This window comes from Cydia fagiglandana, chromosome 13 (genome assembly GCF_963556715.1).
Source record: "Cydia fagiglandana chromosome 13, ilCydFagi1.1, whole genome shotgun sequence".
Taxonomy (NCBI): Eukaryota; Metazoa; Arthropoda; class Insecta; order Lepidoptera; family Tortricidae; genus Cydia; species Cydia fagiglandana.
The window spans coordinates 2,554,052-2,580,912 of NC_085944.1; the positions used below are offsets into that span (position 1 = coordinate 2,554,052).

Here is a 26,861-nt window from a genome sequence, read left to right on the forward strand (position 1 = left end):
AGTTACATGGCAAACGACAATTTACTCGCATACAATTTTGAACATCATTGTAACTATTATGGGTATAATTTGAACAACATTTGAATTTAAACCTATAGTCTATCATGTAAATTATGTTGAATTCAAAATATAGTAGTCGTGTACTTACAAGTATAATGCAAACGTCGTTATTATATTATCATATGCTAAGCTCGGCAGAGTAGCTTACAGGGTTTACTATTATAATGTCTTGAATAAAACCCATCGTAATATTTAACCGTATATTCATCGCTTCTTCTTCTTCCCGCCATGGTTACTTCCCCCCTTCCCCTTCCCCTTGATCCGGCGGCGCACTCCGGCCGCGTTCTCCGTGTCATCATCATCATCGTCCGCGCCGCGCTTGCGCCCCTTCGTGTTCCTCTTGTCTTCTAGCTCTTTCATTTCCTAGGGATAACAAGAGACAGATAAATAGCAGCTCATATCAAATTGTCTGCCAATGAAAAATGTTTTACTATTATTTAAATACTTGGCAGACTACTGCTCTACCTACTAGTAGCACAAAATAAGTAATAGAACTGCCGTACAGAAAGGACACTTCCTACAAAATCGAAGTTTGACAGTCAGGGTCGAATCATGATATCCCTTTCTAACTTATTGCACTATCCCTTTCGATTATTTAGTCAAAATTCAAGTAATTATTTGTGGTAGTGCACGAAAAGGGAAGTCAAGTTGTGTCAACCCTAATAATTGCTCGGAGCAATGCTGAGCCGAACGGAGCCGAGTCTGCCCGAAGTCAAGAGTGTCTCCTCACTGCTAGTAGATGAAATACTTATAGGATAGAACCGGTTCTCTTGAGTGTGAATATTAAGTACCTATAGTTTTTTATTTAATATAATCGACTCTAGAAATGACAGAGAAAATAACCATACAATATACTTACAATCTTCGTAAGTCTCTGAGCCTCGGCTACTCGCTCCTGTAGTACCATAACCTCGCTTTCTTCAGTCGGGTAGAGCGGCAGCTGCTTGCCGATCAGCTGCTCGATGCGCTGGTACAGTTCCACGTCGTACTAAAACCATAGAAGGTAGGTAAAACCATAGAAGTGGTATACGCGGTATCGTCTTGGGTCGTTCCATTCGTTTTTCGTCAAGTTCTTAAATGAGTCCTATTCCGCTTTCGTCACTCATTCTACATTCGTCACAATCGTCGGTGGCTTTCAATGTAGAATGAGTGACGAAAGCAGAATAGGACTAATTTAAGAACGTGACGAAAAACGAATGGGACGACACAAGACGATACCGTTTACGCGTGCCTCCGTGAGGGACAAAACATACGCAATGCGACACTATGATTGGTCGAATTTATTTGTCGCCCACCATAATACCATAAATAATTACATAGGTTCTAAATTTACGGTGGGGAATAAAACAAAATGTGAGACTGTGACAAGGACAAACAATAATATCGCTATCGCTGCTACTCCTACGTAAGGATGGTATTCCATCTGCCCAATATCTTGGTGCAATGTCACTGCGTCTCTCTCTCATTAAGCAAAATGTGAGACAAAATACACATTGGACAAAGAATACCACCCTAAGAACTCACTTGAATACGCTCTACGCGGTGCTGTTTTAATTTGAGTATGTTTTACACCAAATAAAGTATTTCTATTTCTATATTTAGTTACCTGTGAGACGAAGGTGACGGCCTTGCCGGCCCGGCCAGCGCGGGCGGTGCGACCCACGCGGTGGATGTAGTCCTTGCTGTGTAGAGGGATGTCCAGGTTGATTACTACGTCCACGTGGGGAATGTCCAAACCTCTGAAGAACAAGAAATAATTGTTACATTACATTATATAGTCCACCTCATCGTTTTCGATGACGGCGACCCTAAGTAAATATCATGGACGTTGTCTGGCGTGAGCCATACCGAACTATGGTACTATGGTATGTGGCTGGCCAGGCCGAACTTGGTCTTAAACTATTGCACGTGTGACAATAAAGTTGGCCAGCTTCGTTGAGCGTGATTGTTACATTATTTATTTATTTATTATATTTTAGAAACATACAGTCGTTTACAAACATTGCTTATACAATATTGCTAAAATATAGACCTAGAGTTTCATTTGTTACTTAAAATCACAGTCTGTTTTTAAATGTTTTTTTTTATATATTTTTTTATGTTACCCAAACCTAAACAGTTGAGAGCTCAAAGAAAGGAAAAGATGCATTATTACCTAAAGAAAAGCACGTTTTAAAATATTAATGGAACAAGTAAATATATCTATGTTAGAGAGCTTGTCATTTTCGTTAAATAGTTTGCAGGCACGTCTTATGAATATATTATAACATATTTGGTAGACTGCTACACTGAGACTTTCCTTTGATCATCAGGTGAAGTAAAAAGAGGGGAAAAAAGAATATGTAGTAACAGGACAAGATAATAAGAATACTCGTATCACAACGTCTTTATAGTGTGCCTGCGTAAACTGATTTTGCTACATGTTTCCAGTCTTAATACGAAACAGGAGCTGAATTTTAAATATTTTAGGTAAATATACCCGTCTCGCTAACGGAAGCGGCTCCTAAAACGAGTGCGATAAGGACAAGGCGAATAATTCTGCGTAAAAATCTCAAAAATCGAGGTTTCCTCCTCCAAAACTTAACTAATCGTAACCAAATTTGGAAAACTAAATGATTATGAAATGATCTGTGTCGGACCGTTTTGCTTTTTTGGCTAATTGATATCGGTTTTGAATACTACGCCTCTCATTGCGCCATATTAAATGAGGCCATTTTGGCCATTTTTACACGACTGCCCAAACAAAAAGAGTGTATTGTTTTCAGGGTTCATGTTTGTATGTGAGTTTCTTTATTCCACCATAACTTCTGAATGCCTTAACCGATTTAGATAAATGATATATCATTAGAATCCTTACGTCATCCCGACTGACATAGGCTATCTGACGTCATAATAAAATCAATATGGCGGACATAATACATGATATTGCGTGATGATTAGAAAAAAAAATCTTGCAAACCTATCGAGTGGGGCCTCAAAATGAAGAGCTTTGAAAGACGATTTAAAATATATATGCAACATACGCGTTCAAGTCTTATTTCGGTAGAATAAGGATTCACAAAATGTGCTAAGAAAAATATATCCTTCTATCTTATTTAGTGAGCTATCAAATGAAAGGGCTTTTGCCGCTGATCATAAAAAAATATATAAATCATATCATATGGTATACCTAAGGTGAATACAGGAACTTAACATAAACATGTTCTAAATCGCGCTATTGAAATCTAAACGTGTGAACTTCTATTTAAGCGATGGGCATCGAATAATTTCTGGCTTATTGAATTCTTATAACTATTTCTTGTGAATAAATAAAATTATCCTTGCCTACTAAACCTACTTAACCCGCCTGCGAAAAAAATTGGTTTTGTTTTAACACGTGCGTAGGTAGGTACCTTACCTACCAACTTCGATCATTTCTTCTTAACTTTAATAGTAGGTACTAAACTAATTTTCATACTAGGGATACTGCAATGTTCTGCCGAATATGCAAGAGTGATAGCGAAATTTCGATTTTCTTATTTCACGGTAGAGCCCGACATTGTGATGGATTGTAGTAGTGGCGCCCCCTACGCAGAGTTTGGTGTAATATTCCCTATTGTAAGAAGTATCTATGTGACAATGTTTATACATATTATGTGTCTTCCTTCCTTCTTGAATGCTTCGAACCTTCCTTTATTAATTCCTAACCTAACTAGTAGTAGTAGACATTTGTCTAAATTCAAAACCCGAAATGTGAGCTCCGTGTAGGGTCCCAGGGCGAGAGCGCGCGCTTTTCGCAACGAAGGCCGAAGGCCGCGAACCTCGCGTAGGGCTGAATGCCCGAAGCGTCCGAGAGACGCTTACTATATAAACACAGATCAATGCAATGTTACAAATGTCTAATGCGAAGCCCGTAGACCAAACTCCGCGTAAAGCCGAAGGCATGGAGCGTCCGACAGGTACATGCGCTATCCTCAATTTCCCCTAGTATTTTAATTAGAAAGGCGCGATACCATACGACGCCGAAGACTTTAGTACTCGTGGAACTCGGTCAGACGTTTGAAGAAATTGCACCCGTGGGCCTTACGCAGAGCTCGGTCTTCAGTCTACGTATTTTGACACATGTACAATGGTTCTGTGTTTCACCGCTAACGTCCCGCAGCATGGCTTTCAGCCTCGCGTAGAAGCGGGCTTCTCTTGAACGTTTTGGGCTTTCGTCCCTACGCAAAGCTCGGCCCTCAGCATCTAGTCTGTCGGGGCTACCTACCTATATTCGCCAGTTCATCATTTGTAAGTAGGTAGTAATTACTGCCACATAAAGATGTTAGCGTTGCGTAGACTGAATAATGAAATGCGATCCGACGCATATGATTCGTGTCCGATTTGTTGCTAGCAACGTGCTATTTAGCCTACGGGCATGTGCGTCCTGCTAAAGTCGCATTAAAGGTAATTGAGTCAATAACTTTTTTAGTGGGAGTTAAAGTTATGAGTCTTTACTGTGGACCTTCAAACCCTCATGGACATGTTAAAAACTTCTACTTCTTTTTAAGAAGCTATATGGGAAAATGTCAAACGTCCCATATCGTGAACACATTCACATATTATCCACAGAAAAGACGCCGGTATTCCGGAACGGTGAGTTTTAAAAGGTCCCAGTCCCAAGAGCTAATATCCACATAAAGAGAACTTTGTGGACAAACTAAATGCCCGGGTAATCTTTATAAATAATAGTTTTAGTTCGTTTTGTCACAAAAATGTGTAAAATAAATAAATTAATTAAAAAATTAAAAACACGACTGCTGAATTTTAAAGCGAACTGAAAAGCTAAAAATAATGTTAATATGTTTAGTTACATAAGGGGTCATGCACATTTATGACCGTGACTGTAAGTAGGTACGTGTGCATTTAGTTTCGATTGCAGTCGGGGGACCTTTTGAATGAAAGAATGCAGTAGGTAAATGAAGGTCCCCCGACTGTTATCGAAACTAAATGCACACGTACCTACTTACAGTCACGGTCATAAATGTGCATGACCCCTTATGTAACTAACATATTAACATTATTTTTAGCTTTTCAGTTCGCTTTAAAATTCAGCAGTCGTGTTTTTAATTTTTTAATTAATTTTTGAAGGGCTTTATCGCCTTAAAAAACAAAAATATCAAAAAAACAAAACGGTCCGACACAGATATTGACAATATTAATCTGTGTTGAAAAAAACATTGCTCTAGGATCAAAATCCACGGAAGAAACAGTCGAGTACTTTTGTATGGAAAAATGACCACTCCTGTTGGCTCTTAATACTGTAAAGGAAAAATGGTGCTCTTATTCTTGAACTTGTTCAACGCGGCCAATCTCTTGTTCTGTCACACCGTGCAGCGGTACTGCCAGTGGCGGATTTGCCTTAAGGCACAGTAGGCCCGGGCCTAGGGCGGCAAATTGTGACAAAAAGTTCGCTGATGGAAACAAAAAATAACTCGAAATTTAGTCAATATTATGGGTGCCTTGAAAGGGGCGGCTACAGGGCCTGGGGCCTAGGGCGGCAAAGACTGCAAATCCGCCACTGGGTACTGCGGCGAGGCCTAAGTTGCGCAGTAATAGAGCAGCTCCATTATCCAAGAGATTTCCAGAGTTAAAAACGACTAGTGACTAAATTATAAAGATATACTAACCTGGAAGCGACATCAGTACAGATCAAAATCGATCTGCTCTTATTCTTGAACTTGTTCAACGCGGCCAATCTCTTGTTCAGACATCTGGACGTGCAGTGGTACTGCGGCAAGGCCAAGATTGCGCAGTAATAGAGCAGCTCCATTATCCAAGAGATTCGCAGAGTTAAAAACGACTAGTGACTAAATTATAAAGACATACTAACCTGGAAGCGACATCCGTACATAGCAAAATCGATCTGCTCTTATTTTTGAACTTGTTCAAGGCCGCTAGTCGTTTGTTCTGCGACATCTGGCCGTGCAGCGGTACCGCGGCGAGGCCTAAGTTGCGCAGTAGAAGGGCGGCTCGCAGCGCGCCGGCGCACGTCGCCACGAACACGATGAACGAGTTGCCGGAGAGCTCGTTCAGGATGTGCACAAGGTATACGTCCTGTAAGAATTTTATTTATTATTTAAGGCTTCTACAAACCTCGCAACAAATGGCATGAGATTTTAGTTTAACAACAAAATTTAGTGGAGCAACGAATTCAATCGATCAATCAAATGCCGCTATGTATTGCAAAATGTGATTGTAGGTGACGTTTCAAGAGTTTATTTTATTTTAGACAGGCAACATGTAGGTATGTCTAATTCACTGTTTACTTAGCCTGTTTTCACTGTTAGAAAGTTTATTAAATGCCATGGAGTTCGAAAACTGCATGGCATTTAACAATCAAACACACTTTTATAATTCAAAATAAAAGACATGAAGAGAACTTTCAGTCTTTTTTATACCTTTCTAATTTTTTTACTATTAAAAAACATATGTAAATGTCATTTTTGTAAGCATCATTATAAACTTTTATTGCATGGCAAGGTATTCAGATTCAGATGACGTTTTTTGGAGTTGTAAAATTTTTAATAGCAGAGTTAATAAAGTTACAGTCTAACTTTACAGTTAACTATTCTACGATGCACTGCTTCAGTAATAGAGTATTTACTCTTGCATGAAAGAGACAAAGATAGTATTAATCAAAGAGATACAGACTACAGGACTGCATTCCAATCCAAAGAAGTCTGTATCTGTTTTTTTTTTCAAATTAGGAAAATACTAATATACTAACCTTATATTTCACTGGGATGAACACATAGTACTGCTGCAGCTTATCCACCGTCTGGTACTTTGTGGACACCTCCACCTTCACCGGGTTATGCAGCGAGGCCCGCTGCAGCTTCTGCACCTTCTTGGTCATGGTGGCGGAGAACAGGTACGTGCGGCGCTCACGAGGGATCACGCGGAGGATCTTGTCCACTTCCACTTCGAAGTCCATGTTGAGAATGCGGTCTGCTTCGTCCATGACCTGCAAATATTGTATTAGTTTTGTAATGTGCTTCTAGGATTGACAGACTTTCAGTTCGGAAGTTTACAAACAGCATAGAAGCCTTTAGTTGCTAAGTCATAAGCCATATCAATCAGTGCATAAAACACCTTATAGAACTAAGGGGTCATCCATTAATTACGTCAAGATATTTCAACTATTTTAATTACCCCCCAGCACCTTTCCTGTTGTATGATAAAATAAACAGGATAATTAACCTACTTACCAGATATTTCAAAGCCTTCAGGTTGAAGCCTTTAGTATTTTCCAGATGGTCAACAAGACGACCGGGTGTGGCGATGATGATGTGCGGTTTTTTAGAGAGAGTGAGGGCCTGCGCCACCATGTCCATGCCTCCCACTATTACTGCACATTTTACACCTATACTGGCTCCTATAATAAAATGTAGAATAAAAGTTTAGACATACCAAAATTAGTTGGTGACCATGTTAAAAAATTAAAGAAAGAACTGCAGTAAAAAACAATAAATTTATTCCGAAGGCAGACAAACATGCAATCTTAATAATAAAATCCAATATTGGACAACACATTGGATAAATTAAACTAAAATTCTCAAAAAAATTAAATTTAAAACAAGTAACACATTTGCTGGCAATTAGTTAGCATTCACTGCCCCCGATACACATGTGCGTCCACCGTCATACAAGTTTGTTCCTAGGCCACACCCACTGGCAGTGTATTCGTTAATGTGGAAAATAAAAATTGTGCAAACAAGCCCCCACTCGGCGCCTAAAACCCCTGGTAAGTTTTTAATTGCATACCCCTTGTTTAATTCATGTATCTAAAGTAATCTAGAACTCACCAAGTGCCTCAAACTGTTCTGAAATTTGGAATGCCAACTCTCTGGTAGGTGTAAGTACGAGGGCAAAGTATCTCTGTGGGTTTTCGAGCAGCGCCTGCAGGATAGGCAGTGCGAAGGCAGCAGTTTTGCCAGATCCTGTCTCTGCAAGACCTATGATGTCTTTGCCCTCCAGTGCTACTGGGATTGCCTCTTTCTGGATTTTTGATGGGTTTTTCCATTTTAACTCCTGGCATGCTTCGCATAATACGTCTACTACGCCCTGAAAATGGAATACAAAAAATAGTGACATAACCTCAAAGTAATAGTTTCTGCAATGTTCGTAATATACAAAAAATATATTAAGGGAGATGTGCAACATTGACGCACGCTGTTGGTATCCCAAAAACTATAAATTAATATTGTTAAAATTGGGAAATTCAACAAAACACTACAATTAAAAGCACCACATACCAAATCTTTAAAAGTTACTGTTTCTTCGGTTTCGCCAGTTTCTTGGGGTTGTTCTTGTTGTTGCTCTTCATCTTGGCTCTCATCTCCGGATTCTCCACTGCCGGAAGAATCATTCTCTTCAGTCATATTAATTTAATGTAATTGTTTAAAAAAGTTTAATAAATAACACGGAACACGTGAAATCTCTCCTACAAGTCGTAAACAACTGTCAGTGTCACTTCTCTCTTGTCACTTTTTTAATGACGTATGGCACGTATCTGGCGTTATAAATTATACCTCAAACAGTCCAGAACGCGTTTGTTCTTATTTCAGCATGCTTAATAAGAACCGTGTTTGTTTAGATAAATCTTGGCTACTCCAAGCGTGCTCGCAGTAGTTGTTTAACAAAATTTCTAAACTGAAACGTCATTTTACGTCAAATTCGGCGTCGTCCTAAAGAGGTTATAGTAGTGTTATTTTGCGCTTATTTTAATAAAACATTAGGCAAAAAATATGGCTAAGCATCATCCAGATTTAATTTTCTGCAGGAAACAGCCCGGTGTCGGTAAGTATGAATAATTCCATTGGTATTGTGTCTACCTTCACAAGAACATAATAAAAATAAAGCGTTTCACTTTGTTTTCTCAGCCATAGGCCGATTGTGTGAGAAATGCGACGGTAAATGCGTGATATGCGACTCGTACGTGCGGCCGTGCACGCTGGTGCGCATCTGCGACGAGTGCAACTACGGCTCGTACCAGGGACGATGCGTTATCTGCGGCGGGCCCGGCGTGTCTGACGCGTATTACTGCAAAGAATGCACTATCCAGGAAAAAGATGTAAGTAGCTCATACTTAACAATACTTACTGGTAACTAAACCCTATGAATGCTTAAGCAGGTTGACGGGGATGTAAAGTCCACTTTTACGGGATCCTTGCCCTAATTTAAGATTTTGTGAGGCAAAAATAAACTTATGAGGCAAATGGAGGCTGGGAGAGACAGGGTGCTCTAACAGATTGAGCCATAAAGATTTGCTTAGTACAATACATTTCTAAAACAGGGCTATTGCTTAATTTTATTGCTTTGCATGACTAATTCCTTCAGCGAGACATGTCTATTTAGAATTTAATTAATTAACATAAAATTTAAATTCCACTAACTCGCAAATAATGTAGGTCACCTACAATAAAATAAACCGTAGTTGTAAGTACACCTCTAGTGAGACTTATATTTTTTACATTGTCACAAGTGGTCAAGTGAATGTTGGGTAAATTGCTCTAATATCAGGCTAAAGACCTTATTTTACTAAAGTTTCCACTGCATGTCTCAATATTATTGTTTTTACTTTTCAGAGAGACGGGTGTCCAAAGATTGTGAACCTGGGAAGCTCAAAGACTGATCTGTTCTACGAGAGAAAGAAGTATGGCTTCAGAAGACACTAGTAGTAACTGTAATGTTAGGATATTTGTATTATTAAATGTGTGATTTGGACTTTAAGACGGATTTAACTTAGGATGGTATTCCACCTGTCCAATTTACTTGTCCAATGTCAGTGTGTCTCACTCTCTTATGAAGCAAAAATGTGAGACGAAATACACATTGGACAAAGAAATTGGACAGGTGGAAAACCACCCTTAGGGGCACTTGCCCCAAACCATTAGTAATTTTCAGAGTTCGGACAATTTATTGCAAAAATAAATATTGTATGGAACATGATATAAATTTTTTTTTACTACAGTTTTTGTGTATAATCTGAAAATTTCATAAAGATACTGTGTACATATGAGTTTGGTAAATCTGGTCCTATTTTGAGATATAAATGATTTTTGATGGTTTTGTGATGATTTGTCCGATCACTGGTAATTTTTCTTCAATGTAAGTTTCATAGTATTCTGGTAAAATGTTTACCAATCTGCTGATGGCGGTTGATGAGTCGGATTTTATTTGACGTAAATACCTTAGTGCAAATTTTGTTTAAAAATAACACTACTTTCTTGGCAAACATTTGGTCATAACTTTCTCAGTGATTATACTGACCAAAATATATTAATTTGAAATTTAGTTACTTACAAAAAAAATGTTACTACTTACTGAAGTGTTTTTTCCATAAAATCTGCTGCTACAAAAAAGGTGTTGATTCGTAAGATCAAAACAAAATAGGTATTTGTAAATGAATACTCCAATGTAATTATGGTTTTAATAAGCTTTTATTTACAATACATACCATTTCCATCTGTTCAGGAAATGAAAAAACATTAAAAAATTAATGGCAAACCTCATTTTGTATTGTATTTATTTTATTTATGCCTAAATTATATGGAGGGCTTAGTGAAAACTAAGTCATTTACTAAAACTACAAGGAAACACTTTATTGTCAAGTATAATATTTACCTACTACTAAAAACTAGTACTATTAAACTATTATGTTGAATAGTGTCTTTACATAAATATATACACTATACAATCAACTGCAGAAGTAATAAAACAGGATTAAACCTTTAAAAGGCAGAGGGAATATATTTCCCACAATAATTTTGAACTTTATTTCAAAGTAATAGAGTTCAATTTTGAATCCAATTGCCTTAGAAAGGGTTAAGTTGTCTAACATATCTCACGTTACAAATTTAACTTAGGCTACTTTGGAGTGTATACCCCTTCAGGTTACATTACAGCACAGAGAAGTCACCTTTCACAGCACTGTAGGGGTCATTGCGTCAGTTCACCGTCCAGTGCCTGTTTCCGTCCACTTGGCGTAGTTGCCACAAAGAATTATGTATAATTTTAATATACAGTGTGGAAAGATTAGTCGGGCCCTGGAGGGAAACTACCTTAAATACTTAAGCTAGCTCATTTTACTTAAAGGAGACATTCCTTTATTTTTATAAAGAAACAAAACTGCATTCAATGATTTTCTAAAACTCACTTGCCTCGCCCGGGGCTCGAACCGACTAAAAATTCAAAAAAATCAAAACTCGTAATTTTATTGTACTAGTCGATACAGTTAATGATAACATTTCTTCAAGAAACATTTGGTCTTACACTCGTCAGTCGTACAAAATATCCATAAAACCTAATATTTAGTACTCAAGATTTTTTTAGGCAAGCTAAGTTGAGGAAAAAAAGAAAAATACTTTGAATGCAGTCTTGTTTCTTTTTAAAAATAAAGGAAAGTCTCCTTTAAGTAAAATTAGCCAGCTTAAGGATTTAAGGTAGTTTCCCTCCAGGGCCCGACTTATCATTCCACCCTGTATAGTTGCTGAACAAATGTTGGTCAGTTTGAAGAGTACAGCCTTTAGTTTAATTTATTGCTCCTGTTACAGGAAGCACCCTGTAAATTGAAATTATACACAATTCTGGAAATCATACACAATTCTTTGTGGCAACTACGCCAAGTGGACGGAAACAGGCATTGGACGGTGAACTGATGCAATGACCATGTAAGTGAAGCTAATGGCTCCTCTACACGATGGGCCAGCGCCGGCCACTCCAAGGGACGCATTTATGCGTTAGAGGGAGCAAGTGATATTGCTATACCATTCTACCGCATGGCAGCGTCTCTTGGAGTCCCCGGCGCTGGCCCATCATGTAGAGGAGACATAATATTAGGTGAACTTTTCGGTGGAGTGAAAAAAGTTCAACAAATATGAGCTCAACTTCAATACCTCATTTCTTACGACCTCTGTAACTGTAACCTGCGTGGCAGTAAATTCTAGCTGCCTCTACTGCCGGCGCTGACTACGCTATTGTTGGACGACCCAGCGGGATTAGTCCAGATGTTAGGCTGATCCGATGACCCCATGTCAGAGTACGCTGGGCGCGCGGGTATGATCGGTGAACGGATGCATACGCTGAAAAAGAGTGTAAGAGTTAATTTGAACAATTTGTATAGTAAAGGTTGGTGTTTCGGTGAAAAAGGGCGTCAAAAGTGATTAAGTATGTAATCGAAATCTGGCCATTTATGTTATAGAAGGCGCGAAATTCAAGCATTATTGACGCAGAAGGTTAACAGAATCAAATAACGTTTAGTTTTCACGCCGTGTCGAGAAATACGTCAAGTATCTACTTATGGCGCTTCCATACATTGTCACTGCCAAATAGGTAGTTACTTAGCGTAGTCGTCGCACTCTACATGCATTGAATTTGTCGCCTTTTTAGTGACGGAGGTAGTTAGCGAGAGTAAATAAATTATTTTAAGAGTTATCTACAAATGAAATTAAACTAATACCTACTCTAAATTGATCTAGATTACACACGTGGTAAGGGAATGTGCTTGAAAAAATATTCGACGTTTATAACATGTTATTTATTAAGTAGGTAGTTTATTTGATATTTAATGCTTGAAATAGGTAATTTTAACCATGCATTTAAGTTAATAGATTTTAGATATCATTTTTAGAGTCATCACAGGTCATAGCCGTCAGCATATTTTCGCGCTGACGAAGTAATAATAATAAACCCCAAAATCGTGGGCATTGGTTGATCGGACTTTAAGCCCGCTCCACACTCGTGCGCGAATCGCGACGCAAAGCCGCGAACGCGAGTGTTGAGCGGGCCTTATGCTGACGGCTTTGCCGATTGCTGACTAAGAATAAGAGGGTTAATTTTGTTAAATCTTTGTGCTCGACATGCGCAGGCAAGTCTTACGACTAACCTGTCGGGGTATCAGCTTCCGAATATAGTCCTACGAACATTTATAAATGATTACAATGGCATATTAAATTCAGATATTGTAGGACACATTTTGTCCGAGTAGAAAATAACCTCACTGATTTTGGCAGGTCCTCAAGTTTGCTATGTCGTTACGTAGAAATAATATCTTCTGTGGCAGTCGACTAAATTAGTTAGGTAAGGTGCAAAGGGACCATTTCGACTGCGGAACAATTTCATCTAATCGAAATATCTTCCATGTTTTACATTTATTAACTAGAGTGCCATATATGTCCAGATAACGAAAAAGATGTGTTGTGTGTGACTCTGGTTAATAATGTAAAACATGGAAGATATAGAAGAAGGCAAATTTGAAAAACGTAGGCGCGAAGGGATATCGTCACAGAAAATTTGAATTTCGCTCCTTTTTCTACTGACAAGATTTGCTTGACCATCTATATTTCAATTAGTTGAAATTATCCCGCAGTCGAAATTGTCCCCCTGCACCTTACATTGAAATTATGAAACTTACCTACCAAGTGATTGATAGTCAGCAACAGCCTACTCCTTGGCCATACATTGGAAGCAGCTCTTTCGATCTTTTCTGTAGAACCCCCTTATTGACCTTTTGGACGCTAATGACCGATATAGGTACTGATTAATCGGTCACAGACCACAGAGCAACATAGACTTACGTGCATTATGCATAAAGTTCAATTTCAGTTTTGCCACTTTGGTGACGTGGCGTTCGCGTGACAGCTTTTGTGTTTGACACGGCGTCGAAAAGGTTAAAGGTAGCAATAACGGTATCGGGCTTTGGTAAAGTCTATTAACCTTCTAAAGACAAAAACACACCAATACATACAAACTTACGAGTTGACATCCTCCAGTTTCTTCAGCAGCCGCTCGTTCTCCCTGCTCAGCAACTCCTGGTCCCTCAGCAGCTGGTCCCTGATGCCGAACAGCTCCTGGTTCTCGGTCCTCAAGGCCGAGTTCTCGTCCATGTGGAGCTGGACCAGCTCGACTAGCTCTGGTTGAGGAAGCTGGTAGAGCTTGTTGGTTTCGAGTGTTGGAGGGGTGTTGCGTGGACGTTGGTCTGTGAATAGTCATTAATTAATTATGTACATACAAGTATAGGTAGGTAACTACAAGCCAAGCCACATATTACGCATACACGTTACATACATACACATACATACATATTACATTAGTACAACTACACACTGAGAGAAAAGTACAACAAAAACACACTTAGAATTACAAAAATAAACTTAATCCGGGGACAAGGAGAGTTAACTAAAAGGAACAAATTGACTTTTGTAATTTCAATTAGTTCTTGCAATTTCTATTATCTTTTTGTTGAAATTATATTTGGGATTACTGAGCTGTTGGAAGAAATAAATAAACTTTACAGAAATAGTGAAACGTCCATAATTATTACTAAAACTTCATTTTTTCCCCCAGTACAGAACTGTTTTTTAATTCCTGGTGATGATTTTTCTCTCAGTGCAAGGCAAGCCATTTTCGTCAGCAGAAAAAAGGCGGCGGATTTAAAAGATGTCGGCGCGAAGAATTTTATTCCCGTAGAAAATATAAATTTCGCGTCTTTTTCTACTGACAAAGTGGGTTTGTCAGAGAAGACATTAAAAAAAAATGGGATAGTCTGTCCAAGCTTAACTAACTAAACTCTGTATGGCATTTGCAATAACACAGTGCAGAAAAAGTCATCATTTCATTTCTATGAAAATATGTTTATAATGACATTCTCTCATTTTTAACCGAGTTCCAAATCTCTAAAGGACGAGGTTATCAATTCGGTTGAATGTTTTATTGTTCTGTTCAAGTCGGTTGTTCGGTGCAAAGTTGGCTTAGACTCTGTTACTCGTATGTATGAGACTAGAACTTAGTGTATTAAAGTCGGCAATTATTCCTTTTGTGAATGGATAATATTTTGTACTTGTAAATTGTACGCAGGGACTTAAAACTCAGTTTCGGTCCTTCGAGCCGGATAGTGTTTTGTGCACAGACAGCAACATAAACCTTATTACAAGAGGCATAAGGTCCACCGATGGACAGTTAAGAGTGTGGGCGATGGTACTTACTGTAATCCACATTGTAATCTGAATGTACGTGTAGCGCAGTTCTGAGGTGGTGGTTTTCTGCTTGGAGGGCTTCCACCTCTCTCTTGAGACTCAGTATGAGTGCATCTCTTGCGTCCTGCAATTCAAGTATTGTAGAATAATTTCAATTCATGTTGTAAGTACTCTATGTCAGCGGTCGCCAACAGCAACAGCCGACCCGCGGGCCGCACCGCTCTCACTTGCGGCCCGCGAGCCTCTGGCTATTTTGTAAGTATGTACCTATAATATTGACAAACTACAATATCTGATAAAATCATAAATATTAACAATGTGCGGCCCGTGGCAACTTTATTAACTACTATGTGGCCCTTGGCTGCTTAAAGATTGCCAACCGCAACTCTATGTTATTAAAGGTGCGTAGGAACACTAATATATAAAAGGCGCTGTAAATTATTGTAGCTATAAAGACATGAAGCTATCGATATATCAGGATCAATTGATAGACTAATAGTAGTTGATATCGACTTTAATGTTAACTTGGTTTATATTCAATTGTTTGACATGTTTTTCTTTGTACATGACGATCCTTATTTATATTAATAAATAATAAATAATTAATCTTATTATTTTTTATTTTAAATATATAATGTAATTTTTGACGATCATGATGAGAAGATAAACATAATTTCGACGAAAGTAGCAGTGTAATTTTCATCTTGAAATAAAGAAATCTAAATCTAATTCAGAGGATTGCCAAACTTAGCCTTTGGCGACCTAATTTCCTACTGTGTTATGTTTTAGGTAATTGTATAGGGCTTTACAGCGCTACCTGCTTTAGCTCTCATATTTGCGGTAGGTATACGTAAAGTAGGTAAAGTTTTGAGAGTATAAAGTACTATATTTAAAGGTATTAAATAGTGTGCAAAATCTTGAATCGTGGAGTGTATGATTATGATTAAATTTGTCATAGACGAAGTCCTTACCATTTTGACGATAGGCTTGGATTTGATCTTCTTAGCTCGGGCTGCGTATCGTAAAGTGTTGATCGTTTCACTTATGTTTGATCTTGAAGGGGCTATACACGCAATCTGTAATAAAATTATTTTTTACATATGATGACTTGACGATATTTTTTTTATTAGCTTTTTTTTTATTTGGGTGTCCCACTGCTGGGCAAAGGCTTGACGAAAATACAGCAATTTATTTAATTTGGACAGGAACATCATGAGAATTTTCAAAATCAATACAATAAGGTTGGAAAAGCTATAAAATGACCTAATTGTAAAAAAATATTGAACTTACTCTATAATTAAGATCTTTCTTTACAAACTCTATTAAACTCACTTTGTCTTGTCTTGGCCAGAATGCCTTAAATGTTTATCTTACCATTAGAGTAACACCGTTGCCCGCTAGGCTGTCGGCTAACAGTTTCGTCAGCTTGCTGTCCCGGTACGGTATGTGACCGCTCTTCCTACCGCCGCTTAGTTGAGCTATGCAGTATCCTGGAAGATTGAGTACTTAGTTAAAACTTAAAAGATACGGTCATGGTGGCGTCAGAATGAAGAGCAGAGAAGAATTTTATTAGCATCTCTATTTCCCGCCAAAGTCGGGAATACCATAAGTCCCTTAGGAAAGTTAGGAATGACTATATAGGAACTCCGTTTATAACCAGGATTCTTATAAAAGTGCCTATATATGTTAAAAACTATGACATTTTAATTAGGTAAGGGTAAATTTGCTTAATCTTATAGTCCATCCCATCAGCTGTTCTAAATGCCCTTTATAAGTCTTGGCCTTAGTTTTAGGGACATCCGATATATTGTGGTTTCTGACCGAGGTTATGAATGTGATGGGATAAGATAACACTCTCATGTAAGGAAAAGAAACACCATTACACGCACTCACCTAAAACCATAAGACTCCTATTAATATTATTGGCTTCCTCCAACGTCTTTCCCGTGCTTTGCGTCTTCTTGGTCATCTCGCTGCCCGCCAAGTCCACGAAGTTGATCTTGCCGTGGGTGGAACAAGTGACGTCGCCATCGGTGCGCAGATCTCTTCGCACCCGTACGCAGAGCAGCGTGTGCGAGCGGGATGAATGGCTGTTCATCGTGTGCGAGCCTACTGCGCGATTACGCATGCCTGAGGGGAATGTTGAATTAAAGTCAGTCAACTGCAGAGATACGCGAGTCCTGAAACTCCTGAAGTGATTCTCTGGCAAGGCCTGCCTTCCCTTAGCCGCACTACTTTTATTCTTAGAGTTATTTTCCACCTCAACCTCTCCAGTGCCCATCAAAGACGTGGCCCGTCGACATTCCCTGCGCAGGCGATCCAACTTTCCCTTTTGCCGGACAAATCCCAAAGTTTCTTTCTCAAAAGCTAGTGCCTGAGCTAATTCTTGGAATTCGGTTGCCTAATTGAACTCAGATTCTCTAAAGTAAACCGTGGTAACAAGCTAATAGGATATGATGAATTGGTGCGCCTTCCTCTCATAATAGAGGTCAGACGAGACCCAAAGTCCTGCCAGCACAGAGGGACTTAATAAAAATAATAAATAATAAAATGTTTATTTTCTAATTAATATTCACAAGGGTACAGTTTTTACTGACCTCCACACTAGGCAACGCCTGTCCTGTGGAGGAGCTTGACAATTTAGAATATTTACTATCTAAAAAATATATAACAGTAAAGTTAATAATTATAAAGTATTTCAGTGAAACTATTACAAACTGAAATTACACTAGTTTTATTTTATCATTTAGAATGTATACAAAGCTAGTCAGTAGGTAATACTGAACACTGTGAAAGAAAAGTAAAACAAACTGAGAAGGAAAAAGAATGACTTTTAACATAATAAAAAGAAATTTCAGTTACTATTAGTCTAATTAATGATTGTGTGTGTGTATGTGTGGGTGCTTGTGAATGTAGATGTGTTGTGTGTGTATGTGTGTGATTGAGTGCGTATGTTTATGTCCATATGAGTATGAAGATTTGTATCAGTATGGTATCCTTATGAGGTTTTCAGTCTCTGAGTAGGATAAGTGCATCAAACTGTTTAATAATAGTTTTTTTGTTTGAATTACTGAGTTTTCCTGGAATTTATAGAGCCTAATTAAGCGATTGTAAATACGGGGAAACAGGAAGATTGCGAAGCGGTGTGAAAATGAAGTCTTCACTGAGGTGATAGGTATTTTGAATATTCGGTCTTTAAGTAATGTATTATATTGGGGCAAGTTTAAGACTGATTTGTGCACATGTAACGCTACTCTTAATAAATATAGCTTTCGGACACTGAGTACCTGAGCTTCACAGTATAAATTAACAGTGGGATATCTAATCGGCTTTCTCAGGGCTACTTTTAGAACTGCTCTTTGTGCTCTTTCAAGTTTTAAAAGGTTTGTCGATGTGGTGCCTCCCCAGGCCAGAATACAGTAGTTTATTACTGATTGTCCAAGGGCCAAATAAACTGTTTTAAGTAGGGAAAGGTTAGCAGACTCACGAAGTATTTTCATTGTATATATCAGTTTCCTTACTCTTCCTGAGACAGCAATCATATGCCCTCTGAAGTTAAGTTTATCATCTATTAAAATTCCGAGGTATTTAATTGAACTAGCTCTTGACATGAAGTCACAATTACAGTGTTGAGCTGGAGTTACAGGGGAAAGACAATCAGGACTATGGATTTTAAGATTACGCTGAAGTCTTGGAGATGATGCAGAAGTTTTATGGAAACAAAGAAACTTTGATTTTGATGTGTTCAGGGTGAGAAGATTCTGCTTCAGCCAGTGGGATACTAGAGAAATTACGTTTTCGGCAGTGTCAATGACAGTATCCCAAGAAGGGCCGTGGAAAATTATAGCCGTATCGTCGGCATAACACAATACATCGGCATTTTTTACTGGGATACTCGATATGTCATTTATGTATAAGAGAAAGAGGGTGGGACCTAAAATGCTGCCCTGTGGTACACCGAACGATATTGGTTTTACATCACTTAAGTGCTCTCCGATTTTAACGCATTGGCTTCTATTAGTCAGGTAACTGAAAAACCAATGTAATGTTTTGCCGCGGATTCCATATGCTTCCAGTTTTTTCAGCAGGATGGGAACGGAAACTGTGTCGAATGCCTTTGCTAAATCCAAAAAGATTCCGACACAGGCCCGCCCCTCGTCCAAATGCTTTGAGATTATTTTTGTTAGCGCCGACACTGCATCTTCTGTTGATAATCCTTTACGGAAGCCGAACTGTCGATTTGTTAGCAGAGAATTAGTTTCTAGATAAGCCACTAATCTTTTGCTAACAATTCGCTCTAAAATCTTTGAAACAGATCCTAATAAAGATATTGGCCGATAGTTACTGGGTATGTCTTTTGTGCTTCCTTTATGAATCGGTACCACTGCTGCTACTTTCCAAGCAGAAGGGAAAACACCAGTCTCAATACTCAAGTTAAATATTGCAGCAAGCGGTTCCGCAATCACTGGGGCAATGGCTTTCAACATTTTATTGTTTATGTTGTCCAGACCCGGAGAGCTGTCAGGGTTTAATTTTTGAATGAGGCGAAGGATTTCTTGTTTATCTGTTGGGGACATGAATAAAGAGTTCGATGGGGACCAATTAATTTTGAGCTTATTTGCAAGAGACTCTTCGGTTTCATTCTCCTGGACGAGTATTTTGTTTGCAAGGTTTTGCCCGACTGAGGAAAAATACTCATTGCAAATGTTTAATGAATCTCTTTCATTGTTTTCAATTTTGGTCAGATCTTGAGCCGCGGGTGCTGATGGATTGCGATGGGTAATTTTATTAATGGTTTGCCACAACTTTTTGGGAGACTTTTGGTGAGCTGTCAGTTCTTTTTTATGGTATTCAGCTTTTATCTTTCTGAGAAGGTTATTGAAAAAGTTACGGTATCTTACGTAAATAAGTTTTTTATTATCATCCTCCGGGAATTGTTTGGAAATGAGATGGAGTTTGTCTCTCTGTTTTGAGCACCTAATGAGTCCAGGAGTCATCCACGGCTGTATGCAAAACTTGGAACGGCTTATTTTGACGAGTTTAGAGTTTTTGGAGATAGCATCTAAGACTATAGTGGAAAATTCAGACACGGCGTCGTCGACCGATTTAGTGTCTGCAAGGGGAGACCATTGTACACATTCAAGACTTTTATAAAGCCCTTCATAGTCAACTTTCAGTTTTGATCTTTTCAGAGCTGCGTTTTTCTGATGTTGTGTTTTAATGCCTATCATAATCAAACTGTGATCAGTGAGGTCAGTAGAACAAACGACCGATTCAGCTTCAGATGTGCTTTCTACGAATATGTGATCTATGCAGGTTTTACCATGTGTCGGTTTATTTATGTAAGGTAGTAGCCCATAACAAGTAAGCAGTTCTAAGTAATTGGATACATGTTCTTCGTCTGATGCGGCATCTAAAATGTTGATGTTTATATCACCGGACAATATCAGGCAGGGATTTCGACTGACAGATTTAAGGAGCTGATCTAGAGACAAAATAAAATTATCAGTATTAAGAAATGACGGAGACCGGTATAAACCTAGAACAGTAAAAATATTTGGAACTTCTATCTTTAAACAGTTTGCGTCAATTATATCTGGTTCCGAGACGTTTGGTGACCATTTGTTATTAACATAAGCTATTACCCCGCCGGATTTATTTATGTATTTTTTCGTATAGAATGATGTGTATCCTTCGATTTGTTTAATCGTAGAATTATCGTTAATCCAGCACTCACTAAAGATAATTACATCAAAAGTAATGTTTAATCTGAAAAATATCAATAAGAAATTATCAAAGTTCCGTTGCATACTCCTAATGTTTACATGAAGAAGTTTAAATGTATATTTCGTGATAAAGGGACTACATTCTTCGGGAGTTTGAATTTCATGGCATTCAATATTAAAAGAATTGTCTATTTCAGTCTCATTTCAGTCATCAAATCTAGCGCAGCCATAGAGAAAAAATGAAAATTAAGAATAGTAGTGCTCTGAGCAGAAAATGCCATGATGTATTTTAAGCGTCGTCCCTTAGAAGTAATATATATTTACCCTGAATAATATGTGTTGTAGGTCTAGATGTGTGTTTTAAGTGATGTGTTTTTGAGATATGTGTATTTGTATAATTAAGTGTTAGGATAGTGTATTGTGTATGTATGTTCGGTTCCAAGTAGAGTACTTTTGATATTGGATATAAATGATGTAATATCAATCTTATCAATGGGAGAAAACCAGCTACAACAAACCAACAAGAATAAGCATTATTCGTCTCGTTTCCCTGACAATTTCTGAAGATCTGCATCCGATCTGATCTGTATGGCTGGGCTTCCATCACTGCCTTCGTGCTTTCTAACATATATTTTCCCTCCGCGTGTCCAACAGTATTTGTAACCATGCTCTTTGACCCAGGCTCGTGTGTCTCGAAATAAATGCCTACTGTCATTAGTCAGCCGCTCATTTACATACATTTTCCTCTCGGGCTCTGCCGGAACAGCATCCTTGCTATTAAGCGATGAGCGCCGGATTCTAGCATTTTCAGAAACTCTTCTCTCTTCGCCCTCCGCACAAAGGAAACTACTAACGGTCGTGGTTGAGTGTTGCTCTTGTCGCCGCTGCGGCGCGGCGGGCCCGCTCGCGACGCGTAGTTCACATCCTCTATTTCGAGGGCCATTCCCAGCTTTGAGGCTGTAGTCAATACCATGTGGTACGGGTTCTCACTTTGGGTCTCAGGGAGGCCTATAATTTCCAGTTCCGAATTGAGTGTGTGTTGAACTTGCTGATTCAGTTGGTTCTGGAGGTCTGCAACTTGGGCTTTAAGTAGAACGTTCTCCTTTTCCTTTTCTTCTAGGTGGCTAATGCGCGTGTCATAGGCATGGAGTTTTTCGGTTAAAGAATCAAAGCGACTTGCAAAATCTTTTTGAAGTTCAGCCATGTCGTCACGCAGTAGACGGATTTCTGATATCAGCGAGCTCATGTCCTCCGGTTGATTATGTTGCGCCTCTGCAGCTCTGTTATCAGGTGAACTGGTCCTGGCAGGCGGCGTCTGTCCGGCAGCGGAGGGGGTGCACTTTACGCACGTCCAGTTCGTTTTTGAGTTCTTTTTAAAATAAGATGCAGTTAGGTTCACGCATATGAAATGGTATAGTGAGCTGCATTTGCAACATACAAGCTTTTCAGCAGGTTTCACTGGTTTTCCGCATTCGTCACAGTTACTCATGGTGCCAAATTGCCAAAGGAATGTTGCACTAGCGATAAAGTTCACCAAAGTTCGCGGCGATTCCTGGAAATCCCTCGCCGTCACTATGCAGCTAGCTTGTGTATACTAAAGGGCGTAAGTGCGGGCGATTTTGAATACACTTACACGTTTCACTGAGGCGGACCGGGTTTTCTGTGCTTTGTTCTTTATTGCGACTTATATTTTTAATTACACTTATTGTTATTGATCCACTAAGTTGTTAGGTATGTTTTAGTATAAGTTACGAGTCACAAATCACATTTTAAACCAGTTAAAGGTGACTAAAATATGTTACACAATGTAACAATTGCTAGTATTATCATCACTCATTTTGGTAAAATATCTCATAAACATTATTTTGATATTCTCGCCAATTTCCACCATCGCATTCTTTTGGGTTGGGAAGCACACACGCCCCGACTGGCATCTGCCCATTTCCGATTAACCTAATTTAGGTGCATATAGAATTATAGATAGCCAGTCAAACCGGTCAAATATATATGTCAATATAAAAAGGCGCGAAAATCATATTTTCTATGGGACGATAACCCTTTTTAACGCCGCTCTTTTCTACTGACGGAAATGGCTTGACAGACTTTATTTACATACAAATCTTTAACTTGAGCTTACGGGACCGTCCAGTTTTGAGGGTATTCCCCCGTTCAATTTCGTGATATTTGCCGAAACCCCCTCTCGCCCACCCCACATGAGATTGAGATTCGGCTTGACCCGCTTCCCTGCTTCCCTTACGTAATTACCTTCCTCCAGCACAGCGAAGAGGTCGTCCAGCTCTTCGCAGTCGACAGTGAACAGATTCTCCACGTAGAACCCTCTGCTCTCCTTCGACCAGCGCACCTGCAGCGGCTTGCGAGCGGTGCCTGGGTTCAGCAGGTCTATCACCTGTATATTAATATTAGCAGAGATATATATAACTCCGTATAAGATAAATAAAGTCTAAAAAAACGTGCCTCGGACGGCCAAGGAAAAGTCATTCTCAATAGATGGCGCCATTACCTTTGGCCTATTCTCGGCTAGATGGCGTTAACGACACCGTTTGGTATTTAACAATTTTAACACATATCAGTGAAAGAACATGGGTCAGTATGGAGCAGTAAAAATTAAGAATCATTTATCCGTAACATATTTTGATTATTTTATACATTTTCAATTTTATTTTAAGTTTTAATCGTGTGTCGATAGATGGCAGTAAATGTACCGTAACTACAAAATTGACAATGACAGGACCCCTCTATACTATCTATTCTTTTTGGTATTAGCAGAATATTAGTAAACATTTGGGTCCCATTTAGGGCTGATTTAAAGGGCGCGCGAACTCGCATGCTATTTTAGTTACATTGCGGACCATTGGGGTTACATCAACTCAACCGTTCGATCAAATAACGTAATGTAAAAGTAATGAAACTCGCATGCGAGTTCTCGTACCGTCTAAATGAGCCCTTTGGCTTCATGCAAATAGAGATAATTTGGTGAAACTCCCAAATTGGTTTAGGTACCTACATTCCCAAAAAAACAATCAACGTCCTATGTAATATCAAGAATGTTATGTGAGGGCATGACATGATGGTCTTCATTATAATTTATAGCTCCTAAATCACTACCATTTACTAGGTACATATAGGTACGTACTACGTTATACTTTATCACAGAATAAATAATAGTACAAAGTACAGAAGACTCACTCTCTAACAAAACGCGTCTGTGACGATCAGCACAGATATGGCCGCTAGGTGGCGACAGCGCCACGCGCTGCTTATGGCAAACTCCAAAATTGAGGCCGAACGGATGTACTTTTAGCTACGCAAAACGCATAGTGCCGTTCCTTACCTAAATTATTCTCCACAATTTACACGTGTCTTAATATTTCTCTACGTAAGTATGATTCTATTAAATCATTTTCCAAAAAATTTGGCCTGCAGAACTGACCTTTTCATTGTAGATCTCAAGGAAGCTGGCTTTGAGAATGAAGTGGCACTCAGGACGGTCCTGTATCAGCTGAAACAGGTACACGAACGACCGCACCACCAGCCCGTGTTCTTCGGAGAATGGGCTTGCTCCCCTTTCCACCTGTAGGCGAAAATGGTATTTATACTATGCTGCTTAAAGGCCACGATCCGTAAGCTCTTTGTGACCTATATTAATTGAAATTACTTTTTTATTATGAATTTATGAAACACAGGGAGGATGCATCATGCTGCACAAGTATAAAAAGTAGGAGTTAAAGCTTCCAAAATAGGCTATTATATAGATGGCAGAATCTACAACGCACAAGGTGCGTGCGTATGCTCAATGAACTGTAGAGGGCAGCACCTGTTTATATGCGTTAAAGTTTTCGATTGACAGACCCTCCAAAACACGCGGCACATACACATACAGATTGAACAAAATGCCGCAATAATATGACATTGTATTTTTTGTTCAAATCAATTTTTAAAGTAAAATTTACGTGACGAATGAAAAAAGTAAGTTAAATTCTACGTATCCCATGAGCCAACTTGGCATTAAGCTCCGTAATAAAGGGTCATTAGTTGGAATGGATATATTTTTAGAAGCTTTACTTACTAGTTAACTGTCTGTCGCTAAGCGGCCCGCTCGTTACGAGTTATCGCAACATGAATAATTGGGGCATTATCTATGAAAAGGGACCTTATTGTCGATGGCGCTTACGCCATTATTAACGAAGCTCCCATATGAATACAATACCGCGCGACGCTGATGTGCTGCGTAAGCGCCATCGACAATAAGGTCCCTTTTCATAGATAATGCCCCAATTGTTCTTTTGCCTGTTCATTAATTGGGTAGATAGGAACCTGGCGATTAATGAGTTGGTACCTACTTGCTGCAAATGCAGGAACACTTAAACTTAAAAAAATGAGGCTTTCAAACGAACCTAGCCGCCGCCATATTACAGTCGAAGTTATTATACTCTCATTAAAACATGAAATTTGACATCAACATAAGTAACATATGTCAGGCCTATTCGGATTTTGAGATAATCACAAGATCTAGAGACGATTTAGAGATCAACTAGATCTACATTAGATATCGACTAGATGTGACTTGGATATATGGCTCGATTCGGAAAATGAATTAGATTTCTACTAGACTTCAACAAGTTACGGTATGGATAATTTAAAGATATTTTTAAGATAGATATGTCAAATTTGACGTTTTCGCGATTCTGGAAGTCCTCTTGAACGATTTTGACAAGTTATGACTTAGATATATCTAAGTCATACTACCTAGTACTGCCTGGTATTTTTCGTTGTTAGAAATTGTAATACTAAGAAATTACTTATGTATAGGGCGAAAAGAAGTTTTGTATGAATTGTATGTAAAACTTCTATTCATTCTATTGGCAGCAGGTTCGTTACTCACAAACTTTATTTAAATTTCTTCTATTAGAAATTATAGGTATACTCGTACATAACAAATGCAGATCAAATTACCCCAGTTTTAGGGTTCCGTACCCAAAGGGTAAAACGGGACCCTATTACTAAGACTTCGCTGTCCGTTCGTCCGTCCGTCCGTCTGTCTGTCACCAGGCTGTATCTCACAAACCGTGATAGCTAGACAGTTGAAATTTTCACAGATGATGTATTTCTGTTGCCGCTATAACAACAAATACTAAAAACAGAATAAAATAAAGATTTAAATGGGGCTCCCATACAACAAACGTGATTTTTGACCAAAGTTAAGCAACGTCGGGCGTGGTCAGTACTTGGATGGGTGACCGTTTTTTTTTTTGCTTTTTTTCCGTTTTTTTGCATTATGGTACGGAACCCTTCGTGCGCGAGTCCGACTCGCACTTGCCCGGTTTTTTACAATTAGGTGTCCAGATTTGCATAATGACGAGTGATGTGATGACTCTGAAGGATTTTCATTGAACCCCGCTCACCAACAACTATTGCTGCTGATTGTACTTAGGTGAAGGTCCATTATTAACTATTATATTAATGGATATAACTGTCGTTGGAAACAGGATGAGAAATCTAACATCAAACAAGTTTTATTCGATACTTTCCACCGTTAACGTTCCTCGTTCATTTCACATAGTTTACCTTAACTTTACTGCGTTATTTTAATGTTGCAATAAAATTAACTTAATGCCGGTATTAAAGAACAGTTAGCTTGAGAAAATTACTTTAGTACTTTCTACAAGGTACAAGTGTATAAAGTAACCTGCTTTTATAAGGATCCTTATAAGGGTCGACTGGGTTCGCAATAAAATCGGAGACGACCCTAAACAACCCTAATGTTATTTCTAAAGACTTATACACTGATGTACCACACGTTGATTTTATATGGACTTCATTTTTATTCCCTTTTAATTACATATGGAGTTACACATGACGAAACTATAAGGGTTTCGTTTCTGTAATTTTGGTTGGAATGGGGTGCCTTCAACTGTTTGTAACCAACAGCTAAAGGTACCCCTGCCTGTACCTTCAGCATTTTTATCCCAGGAACTAAATTGTTTCTTAAGTACCTACGGGTAAATTATTTTATTTTATTTTTATTTTATTTTATTACAAGGAGATAGAACAGAAGCAT

At 38.7% G+C, this 26,861-nt stretch overlaps 3 protein-coding genes across 6 annotated transcripts in view; 1 reads left to right on the forward strand and 2 right to left on the reverse strand.

Moving 5' to 3' along the window:
* Nucleotides 1-246: 246 nt before the first annotated feature.
* Nucleotides 247-8,541, reverse strand: LOC134669990 (probable ATP-dependent RNA helicase DDX47). Its single transcript, XM_063527633.1, has 8 exons — nucleotides 8,337-8,541; nucleotides 7,887-8,145; nucleotides 7,290-7,456; nucleotides 6,809-7,045; nucleotides 5,912-6,135; nucleotides 1,667-1,799; nucleotides 920-1,048; nucleotides 247-423 (listed from the first exon to the last, which is right to left on the reverse strand). Exons 1-8 carry the CDS (start codon nucleotides 8,460-8,462, stop codon nucleotides 265-267), a joined length of 1,434 nt encoding a protein of 477 aa, XP_063383703.1. The 5' UTR covers nucleotides 8,463-8,541; the 3' UTR covers nucleotides 247-264.
* A 206-nt stretch (nucleotides 8,542-8,747) lies between these two features.
* LOC134669995 (PHD finger-like domain-containing protein 5A) lies at nucleotides 8,748-10,409 on the forward strand. Its single transcript, XM_063527642.1, has 3 exons — nucleotides 8,748-8,880; nucleotides 8,964-9,154; nucleotides 9,669-10,409. Exons 1-3 carry the CDS (start codon nucleotides 8,829-8,831, stop codon nucleotides 9,756-9,758), a joined length of 333 nt encoding a protein of 110 aa, XP_063383712.1. The 5' UTR covers nucleotides 8,748-8,828; the 3' UTR covers nucleotides 9,759-10,409.
* Nucleotides 10,410-10,504: 95 nt separating this feature from the next.
* LOC134669992 (kinesin-like protein KIF12) overlaps nucleotides 10,505-26,861 on the reverse strand; it is a 55,527-nt gene continuing 39,170 nt past the window's right edge. For 2 of the 4 annotated variants that reach the window (XM_063527636.1, XM_063527639.1), the window contains 8 exons: nucleotides 24,234-24,374; nucleotides 23,048-23,189; nucleotides 16,950-17,186; nucleotides 16,431-16,546; nucleotides 16,028-16,132; nucleotides 15,066-15,180; nucleotides 13,837-14,059; nucleotides 10,505-12,164 (listed from right to left, as the gene is read on the reverse strand). In XM_063527636.1, the coding sequence (XP_063383706.1) occupies nucleotides 12,026-12,164; nucleotides 13,837-14,059; nucleotides 15,066-15,180; nucleotides 16,028-16,132; nucleotides 16,431-16,546; nucleotides 16,950-17,186; nucleotides 23,048-23,189; nucleotides 24,234-24,374 (1,218 nt within the window). In that variant the 3' untranslated portion in view covers nucleotides 10,505-12,025. Of the gene's footprint in view, nucleotides 12,165-12,967; nucleotides 12,998-13,828; nucleotides 14,060-15,065; nucleotides 15,181-16,027; nucleotides 16,133-16,430; nucleotides 16,547-16,949; nucleotides 17,187-23,047; nucleotides 23,190-24,233; nucleotides 24,375-26,861 lie in introns of all 4 variants that reach the window. The other 2 variants (XM_063527637.1, XM_063527638.1) reach the window with 2 other exon arrangements.

What these genes read in the sequence shown, in the direction of transcription:
- LOC134669995 (XM_063527642.1), top strand. Translation starts at nt 8,829, where the DNA reads ATGGCTAAGCATCATCCAGATTTAATTTTCTGCAGGAAACAGCCCGGT. An exon ending in CAGGAAACAGCCCGGTGTCG is followed by an intron (nt 8,881 to 8,963) that starts GTAAGTATGAAT and finishes TTGTTTTCTCAG; the next exon opens with CCATAGGCCGATTGTGTGAG. An exon ending in GCACTATCCAGGAAAAAGAT is followed by an intron (nt 9,155 to 9,668) that starts GTAAGTAGCTCA and finishes TTTACTTTTCAG; the next exon opens with AGAGACGGGTGTCCAAAGAT.
- LOC134669990 (XM_063527633.1), bottom strand. Translation starts at nt 8,462, where the DNA reads ATGACTGAAGAGAATGATTCTTCCGGCAGTGGAGAATCCGGAGATGAG. An exon ending in CAGTAACTTTTAAAGATTTG is followed by an intron (nt 8,146 to 8,336) that starts GTATGTGGTGCT and finishes TTCCATTTTCAG; the next exon opens with GGCGTAGTAGACGTATTATG. An exon ending in CTCAGAGACTTACGAAGATT is followed by an intron (nt 424 to 919) that starts GTAAGTATATTG and finishes TGTTATCCCTAG; the next exon opens with GAAATGAAAGAGCTAGAAGA.